General features: G+C 34.7%; 1 protein-coding gene across 5 annotated transcripts in view; it reads left to right on the forward strand.

The window, feature by feature from the left end:
• Positions 1-21317, forward strand: part of COL11A1 (collagen type XI alpha 1 chain) — a 121798-nt gene that overhangs the window by 73804 nt on the left and 26677 nt on the right. For 4 of the 5 annotated variants that reach the window (XM_015869908.2, XM_015869905.2, XM_015869906.2 and 1 more), the window contains 17 exons: positions 1061-1105; positions 1358-1411; positions 1507-1551; positions 3685-3738; positions 4616-4669; positions 5770-5823; positions 6696-6803; positions 7505-7594; positions 7873-7926; positions 11193-11300; positions 12613-12720; positions 13265-13318; positions 17182-17235; positions 17940-18047; positions 19922-19975; positions 20900-20953; positions 21057-21110. In XM_015869908.2, the coding sequence (XP_015725394.1) occupies positions 1061-1105; positions 1358-1411; positions 1507-1551; positions 3685-3738; positions 4616-4669; positions 5770-5823; positions 6696-6803; positions 7505-7594; positions 7873-7926; positions 11193-11300; positions 12613-12720; positions 13265-13318; positions 17182-17235; positions 17940-18047; positions 19922-19975; positions 20900-20953; positions 21057-21110 (1152 nt within the window). The remainder of the gene's footprint in view (positions 1-1060; positions 1106-1357; positions 1412-1506; positions 1552-3684; positions 3739-4615; positions 4670-5769; positions 5824-6695; positions 6804-7504; positions 7595-7872; positions 7927-11192; positions 11301-12612; positions 12721-13264; positions 13319-17181; positions 17236-17939; positions 18048-19921; positions 19976-20899; positions 20954-21056; positions 21111-21317) is intronic. The other variant, XM_015869907.2, reaches the window with a different exon arrangement.

Raw genomic sequence — 21317 nt, forward strand, 5'->3', positions numbered from 1 at the left:
TACTGCATTTGCTCAGTGCCTGATTTGACAGTATAGCTGACTTGCTATGATGCAGTTTACTGTCAAGGAAATTCAACTTCTATTTCATAAGTATTAAGATTTACCACAAGCTTTCTTATAGCCTGAACTTTGAAAATGTAAAACATACCAAACAAGATAATGAACATATACTGCTACCAAATAGATATAAAATTACAGATTTTGCTGCTTTGTTAATTTGAAGCATGTGAGAGAAAATCCATTATTCACCTGCTTCAAACCTGAAATGACATACAGGCAACTTTATTGCTGTCTCTAAAGCTCAACAGAATATAGCTGAATATGTTGCTGGAAGGCTGACGAAATTTGCAGAAGGGAGAGAATAGATAAAAATTCATAGAGATTATCAACATAAGTCAAACTAAAGTAATTTCTGCTACTGTTCTTAACAGTCTATTTTAATTTACAACATGAAAAGCAGAAATTCTTGATTTTAAGATGAAATAGAAGAAAACTGATTGCATTTACAATTGCTTTTGTAAGCTTTAGATTGCTCTTGTATTATTTTAGCTAGAGTATGTTGTTACAAACAGAGGAAAGCAGCAAAGCAATGTTCCTTTCATCACTGCTTGGTTAAATGAGACATGACTGCTAATCAGGATATCAGATCAAAAACAAACAAGCAAACAAAAAAAGTAAAATAATAACACGTCGAAGAGCAGATTTAAAATTATGAAAGTGCATTTATGTTGATCGATTATCAATTGACAGATGTGTGCATTTAATTCATTTCTAATAAAAGCAACTTTTTTGCTAGAACATCTGTGCTGATTACCTGTTACTGTTTTGTTTATCACAGACTAAAAAAAACATGTAAGTCCCTTTTTCTACTTGAAGAATACTGTCCAGAATTTTAACCTTTCATTAGAATATACAGCAATGCTAACCTAACACCAAGCCTAAGGAACCGAATCTACTGGTTGTACATAGGAAATATACTAAAGCTAAAAATAATTAAAATTAAGGGCTAGTGTTACGATACTGTATATTATTCTGTATTGATTCTTTACTTTCTTCACAGGGATTACATGGCAAACCAGGCCCGAGAGGACAAAGAGGACCAACAGTATGTACTTTTGCTTTGCAACTTAGAGGTTTTTCTTTATTAATTACCTTCATCGTAACATGAAGAATGATTTTTATTTGAATTTGTAGCAGTATTGAACAATTACCAAATTTAGATGTTGTATGGAGGGCCATGGCTTAGTGGGAAATGTTGGTGATAAGTGGATGATTGGACTGGTTGATCTTAGATGTATTTTCCAACCTGGTGATTCTGTGATTCTGGTTTTTTTTAATTTTAAATTTTATTTGACAGGGTCCAAGAGGCTCAAGAGGTCCAAGAGGTCCCACGGGCAAACCAGGTCCAAAGGTAATTGCCAAGCACAATATACACATCAGCTGCAGGCTGTTTCTTTTAAAGAAAATGGAGGTTTCATCTTTGAACACACTGTTCTTCTTTTTTAGGGTACTTCAGGCAATGATGGTCCGCCTGGCCCACCAGGTGAAAGGGTGCGTGAAAGTTATTTATATGCATGGTGTCTTTCCTACTATGTAGGAATGTGGTTTGGTGGTGGGAGGATGAATTTATTTTTAGTTTTCTCTCTCATCTGTTTGCCTTTCTTTAATCAGACTAACCAGAACAAACAAAACTTCAAGTCATTTAGGAATGGCTAAGGTCAAGTTAGCTGAAAGCTTCTTCAAGCAGTTTTTTATAAGACACAAAGAATTTATATACACTTTGCAATCTATCCATGCAAATTATAATTGGACTTTACCAGTCTCTTGTCTTAAGAATGCCCTATTTACTGTAGCATACCACTTGTTTATGAGATTTACAAATCACTCAAGCTGTCCCTAGAAGATTCTTTGTTGAAACAGCTGATGTTTTTTTACTTCTGATCAACTAAGAATTTCCTTCAGACTACTTCCTGCATCCATTAGAAATCCTACAGTGCATGCTAAACTAAAGTTTTCTACTTCCTACTCTTATCAATTGAAAAAACATATATGCGATCAGCCCATTACACTACAGCAAACAGAAAAACAATACTAATATACTAGATTTCTACCTGTGTGCATATTAAGCAAATGACAAAGTATCAAGTATAACATTGGTGGCATGAATAAGTAGTAAGTTTAATTGAAACAAGAATGATGTGTCAAGGAAGAGACAGAGGGATGGGTAGCTGAGAATCAAAGGAGGAATCAGTTAAGTAGTACACTACATAAATCAGAATTAGGCCTAGTCCAAAAAAAAAAAAGGAAGTCCGTGTTGTCTTACACTGTGGAGGAACATCTGAGGCAGGCTACCAGGAGCTGAAGAGCAGAACCTGGTGATTCAGGTGTTTAACTCTAACAGGTTATGAGAAAGAGGAATAGGATGGGGACCGAAAACAGTGAGCGGGTCAACTTAGATGAAGGCATCCCTGGAGATAAACTGATTAGAGCAAAAACAAGTTATCACAGAGCCCCACATATGATATCACTTATGTAATTTAAGTGTGCAGTATCTGTTGACTTCCCAATAGGGGTGAATATCAGCCAAGGAATAAAACTGTCATATCTACTCAGCTGAGGCTATTCCAGGTACCAGACATGTAAATATTGAACAATCTATTCTGTCTGGCTACTGCTAAAATGAAATTCAATGACAAAAAGAAAAAGTAATTTTAATAACGTGTTGTTAGTATTCTAGTTCTATTTCTTACATAATCCATCATTATACCAGCTTGAAATCTGCCAGAACAAAATGGAAATCTTTTTTCATTAAAAAGGCTCAAGATGTGAGAGTCAAAATAGAGTGTGAATATATGAGAAAGACAGCGTAGTAGCATCACAAAGATTTCCTCCTATGCTTTGCACTTCTTAGTTAACTCAGATTTAGTATTACTGCATAAGATTTGCTTAAGACCAAATCTCCAGGTTGGGTATAAGCTACATTTCTGTACTTCTTCAGCTACATTTCTATACTGCTTCATCTACTTCAGGAGGCTGTCACGCTGTGGCAGTCATGCTCTGTACTCTAATAAACTCAGAAGTAGCCAGTACTTTATCAAAGGTAGCATAATTTGGGAGATGTGGCCTCCTGCTTATGATCCTTTGCTTCAAACTTTAAAGCAACATTTCTAACATATTTTGACAGCTGACACTTTAGTAACCACACATTTTATACCAAGAATAGGATAAGGGTTGCACTGTGTGATTAGTATACATAATTCAGCTGTGGAACAGCCTAGAATAAATAAGGTTTTTCAGGTTGCTAATCTTTTATCAAAGTAGCTTGAAATATTACCAGAATGCAGAAACAGCCAAAGATTAATATTGTATTTCATTAAATGAATTCCCATACCATGTTCTTTACTCACCATTAACTCCTTCTCTATTATCCACTGTTTCTGGGATTAGATAGAAATACTTCAAAATTGTTATTTTTTCTAATTGCACTCCTACAGTAGTAGTCTTGCTTTCAGTCTGCTAGTGTGAATTGTTGTACCAATATTTATGACAATGTAGATGAGGCTTGAGGCTTATAACCATATGTTATTTATAGAGTTTGTATATTTTAGAATTGAAGCAAACTTTTCAGTCCACTGTTGTGGAAGCTGGAGTAAAACTTTGCCTCTTTGCTTGCTTATATACTAGGGACCACAAGGACCTCAAGGACCTGTTGGATTTCCTGGACCAAAGGGACCCCCAGTGAGTATCTTTTAAATTAAGTAGGTACAATAATATAAAATACCTTTTTCATAATATGTTTCTGAAGTTAATATTTTAAGACTTTTTTTTTTTTAAGAGACAGTTTATGTCTAGACTATAAACATACAAATTTCCTTGATGTTTACGGACTTTTAAGGCAAAGACAAGAACTCACGTATTCAAAGTGATAATTCAAACATCATCAGTGTGGCGCACATGACATTCAGCCAAACCTGGAAATCCTCAAGTATCCTGATGCCAAAGTCTGGTTGACCAGCTGAATTTAAGCAAAATTCTAATTCAGTGGTTCACTGGGGGAAAAAAAAAAAAAAAAGAAGAAGAAGGAGACATTCATTAGTAGCAGAAATGTGTAGAAGTAGTTGCATAAGTCAGCTGCAGCCTGAAGGAATCATACTGCTTTTCTAGCATGTTTATGCTCACTTGGATTAAGTACAAAATTATCAAACCACCTGTGTGGTTTTTTCATGCATGTATTTATTACTTTTATTCCCATTGCCAAAAACTGGAAATTCATCAAATACTGCCATAACCTGTGGTGTTTGTTTTTTCTTAAGTGAGTCAGCAGGCAAAGAAAAATGGAAAAGAAATATTTCCAAAATTTCTAAATCTACTGAAATCCATTTTGAAAATTCATGTGCTTGACAACCCAACAGTCATTCTCCAAGGAACTGTACATACACGTCAAGAAGTACACAAGGAAAACATACTGTTAAAACAATAGCTAAAATCTGTGCAGATAAACTATAGTAAAGGCTAATCTAAAATAAAACTGAAGACATCAAAATTCCCACAGCTAACTATTGCAGTATTAAGAATGGCTAAGAAATTATTTTATTTATGTATTTTACAATTTCAGGGGCCACCCGGTAAAGATGGCTTGCCTGGACATCCAGGACAGCGGGGTGAGACTGTAAGTAAATGAGCTTTACAGTGCTGCTGTCATAAACCTCTTGAAAACAGAATGTTGTGAGCAAAAACTAAAACAGTAGAAGCAACGGGGAAAAGGGGAGCAGGCTGGGACAGGAAGATAAGTAATCTACTGGTATATTATGTTAACATGGGAAATTTTTTTTCTTTCTGTACTATATGAGTGATATTATTCCTTGCTCTGATCAGTTAGCAACATCAGAATGTGCTTAACTAGTCAATGGTAGTAAAAATTAATACTCATAACTCAGATTTAGTAAAGTGAGACTGTGCCTTGAGGCACACTGAGATATTTCTAAGAAATATGGGCCAAATTATACCTTTGTTTTTACACAGGTGTGGATAGTAGGAGGAAGATGCAGGCTGTTAGGCAGAGAACCCTGGCTATGATACAGCAAAAAAAATCACAGAATCATAAGGGTTGGAAGGAACCTCTGAAAATCATCTCATCTGATCCCCTTGCTAAAGCAGGTTCCCTAAAGTAGTTGCACAGGAAAATGTCCAGATGGGTTTTCAGTATCTCCAGCGAAGGAGATGAGCTGATGGCATGTGGGGTTTGAGACAGAGCAGCCACGGCAGCAGATCCAAACAGGAACACAATGCAGTAGCCATCTATGTGAAACTCATATCCAAAGCATGTGATGCAGAAACTCTGCAGTATACCCCAAACTGGTTCCTTCTAGTGCCTGCCCAATTTAATCTACCTACTATGCCTTTCTTTAAAAAGCATTTTTAGAAAATATTTATATATCTGGCTTTATGAGTCATGATGTACTTATGTAAAAATGTATTTCCAGCTGTCAGTCAGCTGCATCACCTAAGCAAGTTCACCTAGAGAGATCTGTAAAACTGAATGGAAATTTTACTACTGCACTAGCTCATATAGGCTGGAGCTGACAGAGCTAAGATTAATCAGTCCTTCACTTCTAAGTGTACACAGGAAAACCAGAGTATCTCATTTTTATTTTCTGAAGAGAAGAACTTAAGACATGGAATTTCTGTTTTTCCTATTCAGCTTAGATAAGAATTTGGCTCTTCTATATATTTTCCTAGGTAACATAGTATTCTATGATTATTTCATAGGGATTTCAAGGAAAAACTGGTCCTCCTGGTCCTGGTGGGGTTGTTGGCCCTCAGGTACATCATTTAATTTCATATTTAACTTTATAACCTTGATTTTTAATGGTTATATTATGTCTAATGCAGAGGGCAGTTATTTTTGTTGTATTAAAAGAAGTATATTGGTGATTATCTTTACATTGGTGTCAAGTTATTCGTAACAGAAAGTCATACTTAGTACTTACCAATAGTTCTATGAAATGTGTGAATTTTGAGAATATTTTTCCATTTCTGTTTTTCTGTGTGTGTTTTCTTCATGTGATCACGAAGCAGAAGTCAAGAATGTGAAGTGAGATTTCTAATGCAAAATAATTTATAAAGAACAATATAGTATATGACCAAATTTCAATCACTTCTAGATTGCAGCGTTTTACCATCGAAGTTCAATTTTATCTCATACTACATATTTGCAGAAAAAATGGATATTTTTGCATTTTTTTAAAGGATAATTCCTTTAGTGAAAGTTTTCTGCTAGTCCATATAGAGAGGTATCTTTCAACTCTCTCACCTTACAATTCATGTTATACAGAAAAGCAGTACAGACTGTTTCAAGACAAGCACAATACATGAATTTCCCTTACATATAATTTTTGTGACCTCGTCCCATGTGTGGAAATGCACTGTGTTTTAAGCTTCATCGCCTAAGGAGCAAGGTCAAGATTTCAATCTGTGGAAGCTGTTCAGATGTGTCTGCAGGCAAAAGGCAATGCAAGATTTATTTTATAGGACAAAAATATTTTTTAAGTCAGCTTTGCCTGGAGGGGAAGTTGAGGAATGTATGCTAACCGATGTTATTCTGAAACATACACTCAGAACAGCTGGATATTGAGCATCTGCCCCCTCCAAAGACATTCAAAACCTTGAGATAATGGATTTACCTTTGTGCTTAGGGTCCTACTGGTGAGACTGGCCCAATTGGTGAAAGAGGTCATCCAGGTCCTCCTGGCCCACCAGGTGAACAAGGCCTCCCAGGTGCTGCAGGAAAAGAAGGTGCTAAGGTATGATGTGGCTTTGGGAAGAGGCAGATATGTTGATGACAGACTTGTATGTCAAATTATCATGTAAAACATGCTACATAAAATCATAACTGATACATTTCACATAGTAGGATTTTGAGAATGAAGGATTCTGCTTCCATTGAAATAAAGAAAATTCTCTCAAGGCAGTAATTAGCACTTTTGTCATTGAAAAAATACACAAACATATATCACACAGTTGTAATGGAAATGCATATTAATAATGTGTTCACACCAAGGTAACAAATTGTTCAATGACATTTAAAGTAGGATGTGTAGTAATGGCTACAAGGTAGTGACCAAATTTAGCTCTTCGCATACTTTCACCACTGGGCCAAAAGAAAACTACCAGTTGTCTAATTATGATATAATTCAGTCTTCCATTTTCAATGGACACTAACTTTTTAATGAATGTTAAATTTCAATGGATTTTTTATGGCTCTTTATGTTTCTCACCATTCTATTTCTATAACTAATGCTGAATTTTGTCAAAATTTGTTATAAACTTAACCATATTTATAAACTATTTTATCCATAATAGTAAAGAATTAGCAAATGAATAGCTGAGGACATAATCTTTTGTCGCTACTATAATTAAGATCAAGTATTTCATTTTCAGTACTCAGTTAATGACAATCACATTTCAAACAATTCTGTTCAATTAAAATGTAATATATTTTAAGGGTGATCCAGGACCTCAAGGTATTCCTGGGAAAGATGGACCAGCAGGTCTTCGTGGTTTCCCCGGAGAGAGAGGCCTTCCAGGAGCACAGGTACAATATTAAACACTACAAACATTTGACATGGTTTCTAAATAAATGAAAAGAATAGATTAATCCTCTTAATTCATAAGACCCTCGGTTATATTTAAAAATGAATGTAGTAGACGAACACTCATCAAGTATGCATTATTGAGTACCACTGGCTGTATAACCAGAAAGTAATTTATTCAGTTGTTTGCCTCTGGATTTTTATGTTCTTCCTGTTATGTGTGTTGCAAAAATAACTAGAATTTTCCATTGTAAGAAGTAAACATTTTTTCATCTTTTAGGGTCCCGCTGGTCTAAAAGGAGGGGAAGGCCCACAAGGTCCACCTGGCCCTATTGTAAGTAAATGTAATAATAGTATGGAAGAATAAAGAATATTACATGTAATTCAGAGTTATCAATACTTATTTTCTGATAATTACCCCCATAGTAGTAAAATAGTACTTTGGGAAATGTGAAGCTTAAGAACTTTGAGAAAGTATGAGAAACTTTATAAAAAAGATCTTGATTTGGAAAAAGTATGTGTAATTCTAAACCTCCCATTGAAATCCATGGGAAAATAGGTTATGCAAGAATGTAAGAATGACCTACTAAAAACACCATGTTATGAATCTTCAAGAAAATTACGCATAATACAATGATTAAGAATTTTAGAACGTGATGGAAAGCCATCCATTATTTTCCTGACTTTACCATAATTCTTGTGTGAATCATACCTAGAGAAACAGTGTAACTGTTACAAATTATGTTTGCTTGGCTAGTGACAGCTATGTAAAATCATTAGAATTTAACTGTTTGTTATGCAGTAACACTCCTTCTCAACACCCTAGGCTCAACATAGGTATAAATACGTATTTGCCAACTTTTTGTGTGTGTTTTTTTTCCCCTCCATAATTATGACAGAGATAAATTGTTCCTCAAAAGCAGTGAATTGTTCTGCCTTAAGCAGTATGAGTGGGTCTTCTGCTACACAGTACTGTCCTCATCAGTTGTTTACATTTAGATTTTGTTTCCAATTTCAACTTTCATTCTTTATATCTCTGCTGCCTATTTCACTGCAGTAGGAATCCACTGACAGGTATTTGAAGTAGAATACCTACTTCAACTTGCCTGTTCTCTGTTATTTTTATGGCAGTGATGCACTGGATGCCCACACTAAACTTATCTTCAATTAGAAATATAGATTTTGAAAAATGTAAATTTTGACAACTATGTTGTCAATGTAGTTGTCCACAACTGTGCAATTGAAATGAAAAAATAAGTCAGCTCAGCTATTCCTGTTGGCCAAAAAAGTAACAGAGGAGATGAAATTCTATGTTTTTCAGTAAAAAAGGCTTTTGTGTTTCCTGACAACTCGTTCTGAGATTAGAATTCATTAAACAGGCAGAAAAAATAAACAAACAACAACTTCTGTGCTTCTGGATTATTTCTAGATTATTGGACTCCAGATCTGCTACTGGAAAAGATCTACTGTAGAACACTTTTAAGCTTTATTTCCTAATTTCTTAATATTTGGTATGTGAATTCTTAAGATTAATTATTAAACTAGGAATGAAATGGAAAATAACAGAGAGTCAAGGATTATCAGTCCATTCCATATGAAGAACCTGAACTTTTAGAAGAAAAGATAAAATAAAATCAAGAAAGCATTGACCAAATTATTTTTAAAGGTCATGTCAGAATTTTCTGTTAGGGATTGCCCCAAGGCTGGGCTAACCACTCAAGCATTTGGTTAGCTCAGGTGCAATGAAACCAGACGGCACAAGCATACCTGACATTTCAGCACGCTCCCCTTTCCCAGACAGGATATTCACACAGTAGATGTGCCAATGCCATCACAGTTTCTGATAAATATGTGTCATGAAAGGCTGTGAATGAAAAACATATAACCTGTTTCATGACAGTTGTCTGTATTCTCCTATACATATATTTGAATTTTAATACAAATACTCCATTTTTCTATTTACAGGATGTATGTGATACTGTTTTAGTTCTACTACCCACATTTTGGTTCAAATCCTGGAACTTTCTTGGTACTCATGACCTGTATTCCTTTCATGTGACACTAAATTAATAGAGAAATTCCAGGAGCTATTCTAATAGTACTAGTTAATTTGAATTAAGTGTCAGAGATTAAGAGAGGTTTATTCCAAAAAATATAGATAGATATAGATATATAAAATATATATCAGGAGTATAGTATATACTGCTTCACATCACAAATTTATTCTTTTTGGGGCTGCATTTCCAACTAAGTTAAATATAGTCATAGAAAGGATCAAGTAGGAAGCTCATAACTTTTTGCATATTGTTTTTCCAGTCTTTTTTTGAGAAGTTCCATTTTAAGTTCACTGTGGTTCACACAGGAAAGTTGAGGCAGAAACAGCAACAAGTTGACCTGAAAGTATTCCATAAGTCCAAAGTGGTGGTTTACTTTTTTTCTATTTCATCTTTAATTACTAACGTCTTATATTGAAAGTGTTTTCTAGTGTATAAGAAGCACAGATGCCCTTATTACCAAGTTTCAGTACATCTACAAGCACCATAACTAAACCATAATTGTTTAGTGCGAGTTTTTTCTCAGTAATTTATAGCAGACTATGAGCATCAAATATTCCTAAAATATTTTTGCATCTATTTTTAGCCAACAGACAGTACATGCATAAGTGTAATTGTAGTGGGTGCTTTTTTTGCCATTTGTAACAGGAGGAGAACTTGTGCCATTGGGTGATCTTCCTCCAGTTCCCTGCCAATACCAATTGCTTTTAACTAGCATATATAGTCAGTTATATGATCTGTTTGGCAAGCACATAGATCTGCAAGCATACCAAACAAATGACTGCTCCAAGTTCTGTGTGTGCCAACTATTGTGCTTAGAAGGATCTGGACAAAAGAAAGAGATGCATGAATGCACTCCAGAACAAGTTTTTCTTTGTTTTGTTTTGCTGTTCATAATTTATTTTTAACAGTTCTCTTTTGTCTGCTGTCTTTGCCTTAATTTTGTTTTATTCCCTTCTCATACTACTGCATGGAGTGCTGATGGGAGAAAGCTCTTTGTAATGTAAAACAGTCATTTTTCAGTAGCCCATCTAGGGATAGGATGCCCAAATTGGACTCAGAATATGCCATCTATAGGCTACCTAATTATCAGCATTGAGCTACCTGGAGCTACCTTCCTCTATCTGTAACATTTTTCACTTGTGGGGATGTTCATTAGTTGAGCATTTTGTTAACAATCAGTAAAAAGTACAGTTACAACCACATAATGTATACAAAAGCTATAATTACATATCCCTTCACAGAAAGTCAGATAAAATGAGGTCACTAATGAGTTTACAGTCTAAGAGAAATACAATGCAAAGCATTCTGTTCTCTTCTATTCCACAGGTGGCTTTTTGTCGTTGTTTTTTATTTGGCTTGGTTGGTAGGTTTTCACTTTTAAAGACAGAAATTGATATTAAAAAAATAATGAGAAAAGAAGATGCAAAGAAGGTATTACTCACTGAGTAGTACAGGTATCTCCTCTCTGGCCAAATATGTGAAATGTTGACCAAGGTCACGAAAAACACTGCTAAATCAGAATTCTCTTATTCTTTCTTCCTAGGGCTCACCAGGGGAACGTGGAGCAGCAGGCACTGCTGGTCCAATTGGTCTTCCGGGTCGTCCTGGACCTCAGGGTCCACCAGGCCCTGCAGGGGAAAAGGGTGCTCCTGTAAGTAATCACAGAGACACACAAAATTGTGACAGCACAGACTTTTCATTTTAGAGTGTTACGTTTTACCACGTTAGTATTTGCCTATTAAATGTATAAAATTAATTAAATAGTAAAACGTTTATTGCCATACCCTCTAACACGTAAGATGTGTTAAGCTTGTTATTATCCCAACAAAAAGAGATAATAAGCGAGATGTTCAAATCAGTCTTTCATTGAAATTTAGTATACAGACACTCTGCATTAAAGCACAGGTATACTTGTCCTCAGTTTCCATTATTGGTATAAATTTCTGATATATTTTCTAGAATTTATTGCTTCCTTATGTGTTTTTTTACATGTTTTGTTGTGCTCAACCCTGATGCATTATAATCATCTTATGCTGCTATTTTCATTTCTAACTTTGCTTCTTTTGTAACACATCTACAAGTATTTTAAATTTTCTTGTTTCTCTTACTGAATACAATGAGAGAGTATTTCTGGCAGTGTTAAACCTCTTATAGTAATCTTAAGACATGCACATTCATTTCTATTATTCTATGCAAATAGATTTAATATAGTCTGAAGAAAAAATCGGACAATTTGAATTATTTACAAGTTCAGTTTTATAGACAGTCAGGTAATATCATTTTCTTTAGTTTCCTGAACTCAGTTATTCACACATCAAAATATACTTTCCTGAAATGAAATTATGGTTTTGAACACTCTGGTCAGCAAAGGAAAAGTAAAATAATCATCAGCAAAAGAATGATTATTAAAAAAAAAAAAAAAAAGCACTGAAAAAACCAAAAAACCTAACAATGCCAGCAACTGTTGAGAGCAAAGGTTTTTGTTCCTTGAAATTCATCATGAAACAAGTTATTTTTGAGATAAGGTTCTAGAAGATACATATGTGTATCACAGTTGTAATCCTGCATGCATTCGTAGGTCTGAGTTAGGCCAAGATGTCGTCAGGTCTTAATCTGGAATTAATTTACCCATTTAGTAATGCAGTTGCTACAACGGCATGCCTAAGCATATATTTATATATTTATTTATTTTTTACAAACTTGTAGTAAGAAGTATGATCTTTATGTTTTTTATGATGATTTTGAATATTAGTAAACTGATTCTCTAGGAGTCGTGAGAGACTGGAGGGAAGTGAGGAGCACAGCACTGAAATCAGTCCTGCTTCTTCTTGCATAGAAGATCTAGTGCTGTCTTAGAACACCTTTGGATGCAGTTGAGGCTGTATTGCCAAATAGCTAATATAATTACCTGCGCTGAAAGCTTAATGTGATAATGTGGAACACTTTCTTTTCCTCAAAACCAGGGTGAAAAAGGTCCTCAAGGTCCAGCTGGACGTGATGGAGTACAAGGTCCTGTAGGACTTCCTGGTCCTGCTGGTCCAAGTGGTTCTCCTGGAGAAGATGGTGACAAGGTGAATCTTTATAATAGGCATTTTCCCCTCAGAGTGTATTTTCTTTGATTTAATTTAATTTTATTATCGTTATTATTGTATAAGATAAGCTTTTCTCATATGTTTTCCTAGCAATCTGAATCATACTGAAATTCTGAATTATAGTACACTGAACTGAGAAAAAAGTATTAGATCACATACAATTAAGTCTGTAAATCACAGTGCTTTTGTTACAAGACCATACCAAGGGTGACAAGAGGAACACAACCTCCTTTATTTCGATCTGAGTACCACTTACTTCAAAGCCAGGTCTTTGGGGCCCTTGCAGTATAACAGTCAATAGCTGGATTAAAATGACATGCTATTAATTTATGCAGAATTGCCTGCTTTAGGCCTTCACGCTTGAAACTGCAACATAAAACACAGAATAATCATATCAAATGGAACATTTAAAGCTTCTGTGATATTGGAGTCAGCTAAGTGTGAAGGAGACTTCTTCTAAACACTAAAAAGTGTGAAGGAGTTCTTCTAAACAAGAACTTTAACTTCTAACTTTCAATTACAGGGTGAAATTGGTGAACCGGGTCAAAAAGGTAGTAAAGGTGACAAGGGAGAAAACGTGAGTAGCAAAGTCCTTTGCCCATTTCATTCTTCATAAATAAATGAATGTATTAATGCATAAATTATTCACCTAGTCTTGCAACTTTAGTGAATAGAAACAAAGACCTATTTCAGAAATGTTTCTTCAAAATAATATTGAGTTTTAACACCATTATTAGGAATACTAAATAGAAATGCATAGTATTTATTAGGTTCCTAGAGCTTCCAGAATCATTAAAAAGTAAATGGGTAAACTTAATTCCTTAAGTACAGTCTCTGTATCATTTTGATGTGTTCACTTTGTAGGAAACTGCAAGAGATCAAGAATGATCAAGAATACGAACACATTATCTTACTGTGTTTAAGTCAACTGTATGGATTGTGTGAACATGCACACCTTTAACCTTTCAGCCTTAACAGTAGAGAACACAAGAGCTTAGTAGAAAATCTACTAATACAGCTAATTTTTGTTGTTTTTTTTTAAAGAATATCTAATTTTTAGAGAGTGAACTTAACTTATTCAGTCTTTCAGAACAGTAAAGACTTCACATGCCGCGCCTTATACAAATTTTCAAATATCAATAGGCCCGGTAGTGAATTTAGGACTAATTAGGTTTCTAATAAGTTCATTTGAGCTGTTTTTGGATTTCAAAATCACTGCTGCAGTTTGAGCACTTCCTCCTTCAAAGTTTTCCCACTTTAAAAGTCAAAACTAGAATCAAATTAGGATTTTGTTTTGTTTTGTTTCTTAAGCAAAAATTCAGTCTTCTGTTCCACCAGTTTTCAGTTAGCAAAACTCAGAACACATCACAGAATTATTCACAACTAAGCTTGCTTAGTTCACACTTGCTATCTTGAAAACACTCTGCTTGTTATAACTAACTATATGTGGAGCATCATAAAAGTAGATTACTTATGAAATCCACAGCAAATTTATGGCTTCCATAAAATCCAATGATATTTTGTAGGAAGAAGCATACAACTTCAAGCAATTCAGTTTTATGATATCTCTATAGAGAACATGTGGAGATAAAATGTAAAGAAAATGACAAGGCTTTTCTACTTCAATTATTTATGTGAGAAAGAAAGTCTTCTGCAGTTTTCAGTGCTGAATATGTACTTTTCACAATCCTGTTGCATTAGATCATATCACAAGTGCTATAATAAACTACTTGCAATACCCTGTTTACACAAGGAATGTAATATATATATCAATGAGAGAGTGCTTCTATTATAAAACCCATTTATCCATGAAACCTACATCTAACCAAGGCGCTTGGAAAATCCTGCCTCAGAACTAAAATTACTCTTGCATAATCTAAGCTGTTTTAGTTTTGATTAACATGGTAAAAATAATTTATCGAATGAAAGCATTTAAAATAATCATTTTCAAAATGATGGACTTCTTAGTCACCTGAAAATTTGCCTTAGTTTACTTATTGTTGCAGTGGCAAACCAGCTGTGGAGTACAAAGATATATATTCAGCTTTTCTTTGTCCCCCTGAAGAGATCCATTACATCACAGGCACTGCATAAATAGAAAAATACAGGTTTTAAAGGAGAGGTTCAGAGGAAGGATATGAAGCAGGTCATGGCCAAGTTCCACTTAAACTCTGGACATACTCACATGCATCTTACCTTTGACATGCTTCTTCATCAAGATATTCATCAGAGAAATCAGAAAAAATACACACTGCAGTTCTGTATTTCAGACCATTTTAGCTTAGCTAGTTATGCTGAGCAGTCACTGAGTGTGACCACTGTTTCTACTGTGAATACTAATGTATTTGAACTTATTCCCACACAGCTGCTTTATAAATAAGGTGTCTGCAGAATAATCATTTGAGAATGTATCCTGTACATTCTCAGTCTCAAGGTGTAAGGCATTTGTAAATACTGCATGTTTTCCATGAAATACTGTATCCAGTGTTAGAGTCTGCTCATTTGAAGGCATGGATTTACTCTGTTTGAAGTCCTATGTATTGAATCCTATTTGCTCTCAGTTGCACTCATTCAACCCTGACTGTTTCACAATTTATTTCAAACCTGCTTTTCTTTCAACATGCTGACGATGTATATAAGGCAGAGGAAAGGCTTTTTTAGTCACCTCTGAAAGATTCTGAAGAGGAAGTAAGTATGCAGTTCTGAAATGACTGGACATAAAGAGTAGATTTTTTACAGTACCTGCACATCCATAAAATCCTCAGTGGTTATTTAGTCTCATCACAGCGAGGACACTGAGCAAGGAAAAATTGCTCCATCTTCCCTGTTTAAGAAAAGCTTGAAATATCCTTAGTTCTCTTTTTGAAACTAACACAAATTTAATGTTGGAATTTAACTGTACTATACATAACAAAAAATACTATGTTTTCATATCCTAGTTACAGATTGCAATCAACCAATCAGAACCTCCCTGCTACCACAGCTGCCTTTATTAACTGACAGTTCTGACCAGTTTCAGTCCATTTGCTCTGCAGAGCAATAGGAAAGGGAATCTGGATGTAGTAAATAATTTTTAATTAGTTGATATCAAAGTACTTTCAAACAATACATCACATAAAAATGAGTATTTTAATGAGATCACAAAAAAATGTAAGTTTTGTTCTGGGCTCTGTAAAATGAAGGAAGATGCAGAGGCATCCTGTAGTGTGTAGAATTACACACTACACACGTTCCAATATTTTCTTAAAATTCATGCATGCTATTTCCCTTTCTCATGGCAATCCTTCCAATCTACAGGACCATTCCTAGGGGTCCTTTAATTTAGATTTTTTACAATAGGGTCTAGAGAGTTTTACTTCTCCTATTGCCATTATATGGGAAAAAAAGGCCATTAGAAAAGAGAAGAAATATATTAAGATGTCCAGCTACCTAGAAAATAAGATGTTCTAAAATACACATAGAATCCAAAGAAAGAAATAATTTGCAAGAATTAAGTTCTTCTTCCTGCAAAGGGCGCAATATTTTATCAGTAGCCCTAGAAGGGTATTCAAAAAATTCAAGCACACTTCTGCCCTGAATTAGACTTTCCAAGCTAAACTGCAGAAACTTCTTTGTCATCTAAAATGACAGGCTAGAATTGAACCCGTTCAGAACGTAATGCTTTCTGAGCTCTACTCCTCATAAGTCTAATCTCTCTAGTTGATAAAAAAAGCCAGATTCAAGCTAGCATACCATTTTAACAATCATAAACTTTTATCCTGAATTCCCAGATTCAGGTTTAAATTTCATCATTTGATCACATCTGTGTAACAGACTGTTAAAATACGGACAGTGTTACTTTGAAAGTTATTGTTCTGGAAGAAGACTAACTGATAAACTTAAGGAATTCCTCTGAGATATGTTTTTTTTCCCATGCTCCTGAAAAGAGGACTAATATCAAAGAGAATGTGGCTTCCAGTGCTCAAAAAGAGCTTAGAATGTAAATATTTGATGTCAAAATAAACTTTGTGCTGTCACAATAAAATATTTACAATTTCATAAAATGAATCCAGTCAACACATATTTCATTTAAGAGTAAATTGTTAAGTAATGATTTAGTTCTCATTAAAAAGTCTGATAGTTTTAATTTCAAAAAAAAAAAAAAAAAAAAGTTTCCATCTTGATTCCTGTTTGCACAGGAGTCTATTTTAAATATTCTGCGACTATTACAAATGTTAGCACTTACAATGAATGCCAGTTTAAGGTTTATTATAGCAAATCTGAGTTCTGAGAGCTGAACAAACTGCTTATTTGTAATGAATGGAAAAGACTTGTGAATAGCATTACATTCTCTATGGAGAAATGTAAAAACAATAGTGTTTGATCATGCAAATATATTTGCTGTTTATCTCATTCCAGATGCCTCAGTCACTCACTTTTCCTTTTGAATGCTTGTTGCAGGGTCCTCCAGGTCCACCAGGTCTCCAGGGTCCTGTTGGTGCTCCTGGCATAGCTGTAAGTAGACTTATTCAGAGCAAATCACAATGTTGCTAAAATTCATTTGATACTTCAAAGTTCTTAGAACTACATGGTAATTTGTGCAACTTACTCAGGAACAGATTTTGGATCGCTATGAAGAGTTGTGTCATTGTGACCTTAAATTCAGTTGTTCATTATAAATGAGTCTGCACAGCTATTAGTTATTAAAATTTCATTATTGAAAATGAAATATTATAAGCATTGAACAGAGACCATCCCTTTGGACAACTTGTCTGATGTTTTTTTGTAGAACTTGGTATTAAAATCAGGTTGATATAAATGCAGTTAAAAGAGATGGTCTCTTTAAAATTCACCTAGTACAAAGCTGTGGGTTTATTTTCCAAATTTTGAATTTTTCAACAGTAAATATTGGTCAGACTGTGTGCTACTCATATTTTACTAAATGTGTAGATATTCAACGGCTACGATGTTTATGCAGTTTAGGTGTTCAGGGAAAATTCATGTGAGACTTGTGTTGTTCAATCTATATTAAACCAGGACACAGTCTATTATTCCATTTGGTAAACAGATTTCATTCAGTCAGGTTGGTGTATAAATTTCTAGTGACTAGAATTAGGGCTAATTCTGAGCTGTCTTCTTGTTGTTTGTCCAGTGATAACACAAGGGTTTCTTCTGTTTTCAGACTTGTGATGTTTTTGTTTCTTGCTCTTTCCAAACAGGGAGGTGATGGGGAGCCAGGCCCAAGAGGTCAGCAAGGAATGTTTGGGCAAAAAGGTGACGAAGGTCCTCGAGGCTTCCCTGGCCCTCCCGGCCCTATTGGCTTACAGGTAAATTCATGTACTGTTTTTACCCTCTATTTATAAAATGTTATTGAGAAATCAGGAGACTGTTTTATTCAGGAATGCAATTCTCATAGCAACAATGAGCTGCTGGGGATTAAGAGCTTTCATTTCCTTGTATTAATATATAATTACATATAGTATTATAAATAAAAAATATATTACTAATATATAATACATATAATATTCCATGGTAAGTACACTGCACTTACTTCAATTAGATTGAAGTAATAGTACTTAAAGTGGATATTACATAAAAATAAATTTGTTTATAAAGGTAATAATATTGAATTTTGAATACTTATTTGCCGTGAATTTCCTTACTATATAAAATATTACTTCTAAAATTTTGTTACTTTAAAAAAGGGGTTTCTAACAAAACGAGTTGAAAATCAAGAAAATTTTAAAATCTATGGGCATATTTAAGTTATCTCATGATCACTTTGTGGCAGTTTTACTTAAATACTAAAATCTAAAATGACAAACAACTACTTCTTGCCAAAAGGAACTGCTGCATCCAGTATTGCATGAAATACCATACCATTAAATCAGTAAGAAATTTTCTGCATTACAGTAATGTTCACTAAATGGCTTCTGAGAATTTTTGAAGACAGAAATATCAAGTAAATGTTTAATTGCCTTTGAAGTTTCATAAATACATCCTCTGCAAACTGTACAACATGTATTTCAGTATTTATATTAACATTAGCAAAATCAGGGCCTGAGATTTTAACTTCTTAAACAAGCAAATATCCATATAAAAACAACAACTGTGTTATTTGATGAGTGGATTATTTAATAGTAAATAGGCTTTCACAACAACCACAATTCACTGATTTGTCAGCCACGTTTTCACCACAGTAGACGACTGAAACTTGTGTAACTTTCCTAAAATAACCTCTCTGAATTTTGACAAGTCTTTCTATGGTTCAGATTGTGTCAAAGTAGGAGGGCAGCTGACAAATAGGTACAGCGCTGATATGTTTATACTTCATAATTTTGATACAGCTTTGTAGCAAAGACAACAAATCACATTTTCCAATCTGGTAGAAATAATTTGATATGTTAAAAACAGCAGAACACTGAAGATGAAACTTGGAACCAGATCTTAATGTAATATAAAGCACTGTAATGTTATTGTTATTCAGGGTACTCTGCATGATGCAGAAGCCACAGTTCTATCCTACATTCAGGAATGCCCAAATTAGGGGTGGTATTGTTTCTAGCTTGGGTAACGTTATACTAGAATCAGTATTAGCATCATCATTTTCCTTCTCTTGATGTTTGTTACTAGACAAACTTGGGCTCTTTCTTTGTAAGAATGTTTGCATTAAAGCAGTGCAGTGCCTCTCAGCAGGATTCATTACATCCACTGGACACCTTGCTAAGGCAGTTTTACAGCTTCCAGTACTGAGGTAGTTTAGATATTTTTGCATGTCACTTCACTGTGCTGCATCAATCATGTTTTGTTGACATATATATGTCCTAAATCATATTATCCAAACACACACTTGGGGTTTGGATAATGATGGCAACGTTCCTGAATTCAGCCATAGATAGCATTTATGTGTACATTATTTTATTATTATTATTTTGATTTTCTGTTTCACCTTTTTTAAACAGTTCAAGACTACATAATACATTTGCTATAACATGAAAAGCTCTCTTTATGTATTGATTTATTTATTGCAAATAAATTTTCTTTTTTTTTTTGTTCCTTTTCTTCCTCTCTCCCCCGCTTCACCTACCCCCCACCTAAGTTCCACATGTGGATCTTATTTGTATTGTTTCATATTGATTTACATCTTATTATTTCAGATAGTCTAATGGCAGATGGTTTTTTTCTTCCTTTTTTTTTTTAGGGGTTGCCTGGCCCACCAGGTGAGAAAGGTGAAAATGGTGATGTGGGCCCAATGGTGAGTTTTCTTCCCTGCTCGTCATTCTTGCAATAAATATTATCCATATATTACTGTCTTTTCTCAGAAGCTCACCATTTGATAAGTGACTCCTGAATTTTCTACCTGACCATGAAACCTTTTTTTTGTATTGTGAGCTACGTCTGGGATTTATTTTGCATTCCTGAATCCATCTCTTCATCTTTAAGATCAAGATCAACACAAATACTTGGAAGTAGCTACATGTGTCTGACAGAACAAGGCAAGAAGGGTTGGAAAAGAAGGAGAATAAGGAGAGATTACTGCACTGGAGAAAACAAAGTTGCTATTCTGAAACAGGAACTTCAGGGCTTTGTTATTATACCATCAAGGATCAGTTGCACTTTTTCCACGGGATTGTAATTGCAGGCTAAAAGCTAGTAAACACTATTTTGCTATATTTACATTGTTTCTCCAGGTGATCTTGAGGCTGTATTTGTTGAACTGTTTTACTGCTGAAACAAAGCCTTCTGGGCTGGTCCTGACTGAAATGCAAGCTGTTTACCTAACACACGTGCATCCAATATTTGCCAGCCTTTTTTATTGTTGCCCATCTGTAGTCATCATGGTGCAATGCCATCACATGGCGGTTACCAGGTAGACATGGTACTCTGGGGCCCTTGCACAGTGGAAAGTGTATGTAGGTAAACATGCAGGGAAAATGCAATTCGTGAAACCAGTCCTCATGAGGCCTAATCAGAACATTTTCAATTCAGGTACTACATAGACTGGATCCCTTCTGAACTCATGCTATGGACAGCAGTTCAGTCCTGCTGTTTATGCAGAACTCTGAAGACTAGAATTCCTCTAAAAGTTTAAGATATTGTTTCTAGCTGGCAAACAACAACAAACATCTTATTTATCTTACCTTTTATAAAAATATACCAATTTGTCTCTTTGATACAGGGTCCACCTGGTCCTCCAGGTCCAAGAGGTCCCCAAGGTCCTAATGGAGCCGATGTAAGAACCTGTTTTTCTCTTAACATTGCTTTTGAAATTCAGTAATAAGCAATATATTTGGGATAACTGTATTTGGAATTACTAACATCTTGTATCATTGTAGGGTCCACAAGGTCCCCCAGGCTCAATTGGCTCTGTTGGAGGTATTGGGGAAAAGGTGAGAATATTGATAGTATTTTTGATAGAGAAATTATTGGAATAGGAATATACGTTTTGTTTCTTCTTTGGTGCTACACAGATACGTTACAGTTCCCAAATAGCCTTCATTGACTTAATAATTATTAATAGTGATCAAGCTATCTAGTTATACTTCTAATGGCAGAATAACTGTGTTTCTTTTCTATAACATTTTACATCTCAAAAG

This window comes from Coturnix japonica, chromosome 8 (assembly GCF_001577835.2).
Source record: "Coturnix japonica isolate 7356 chromosome 8, Coturnix japonica 2.1, whole genome shotgun sequence".
NCBI classification, from domain to species: domain Eukaryota; kingdom Metazoa; phylum Chordata; class Aves; order Galliformes; family Phasianidae; genus Coturnix; species Coturnix japonica.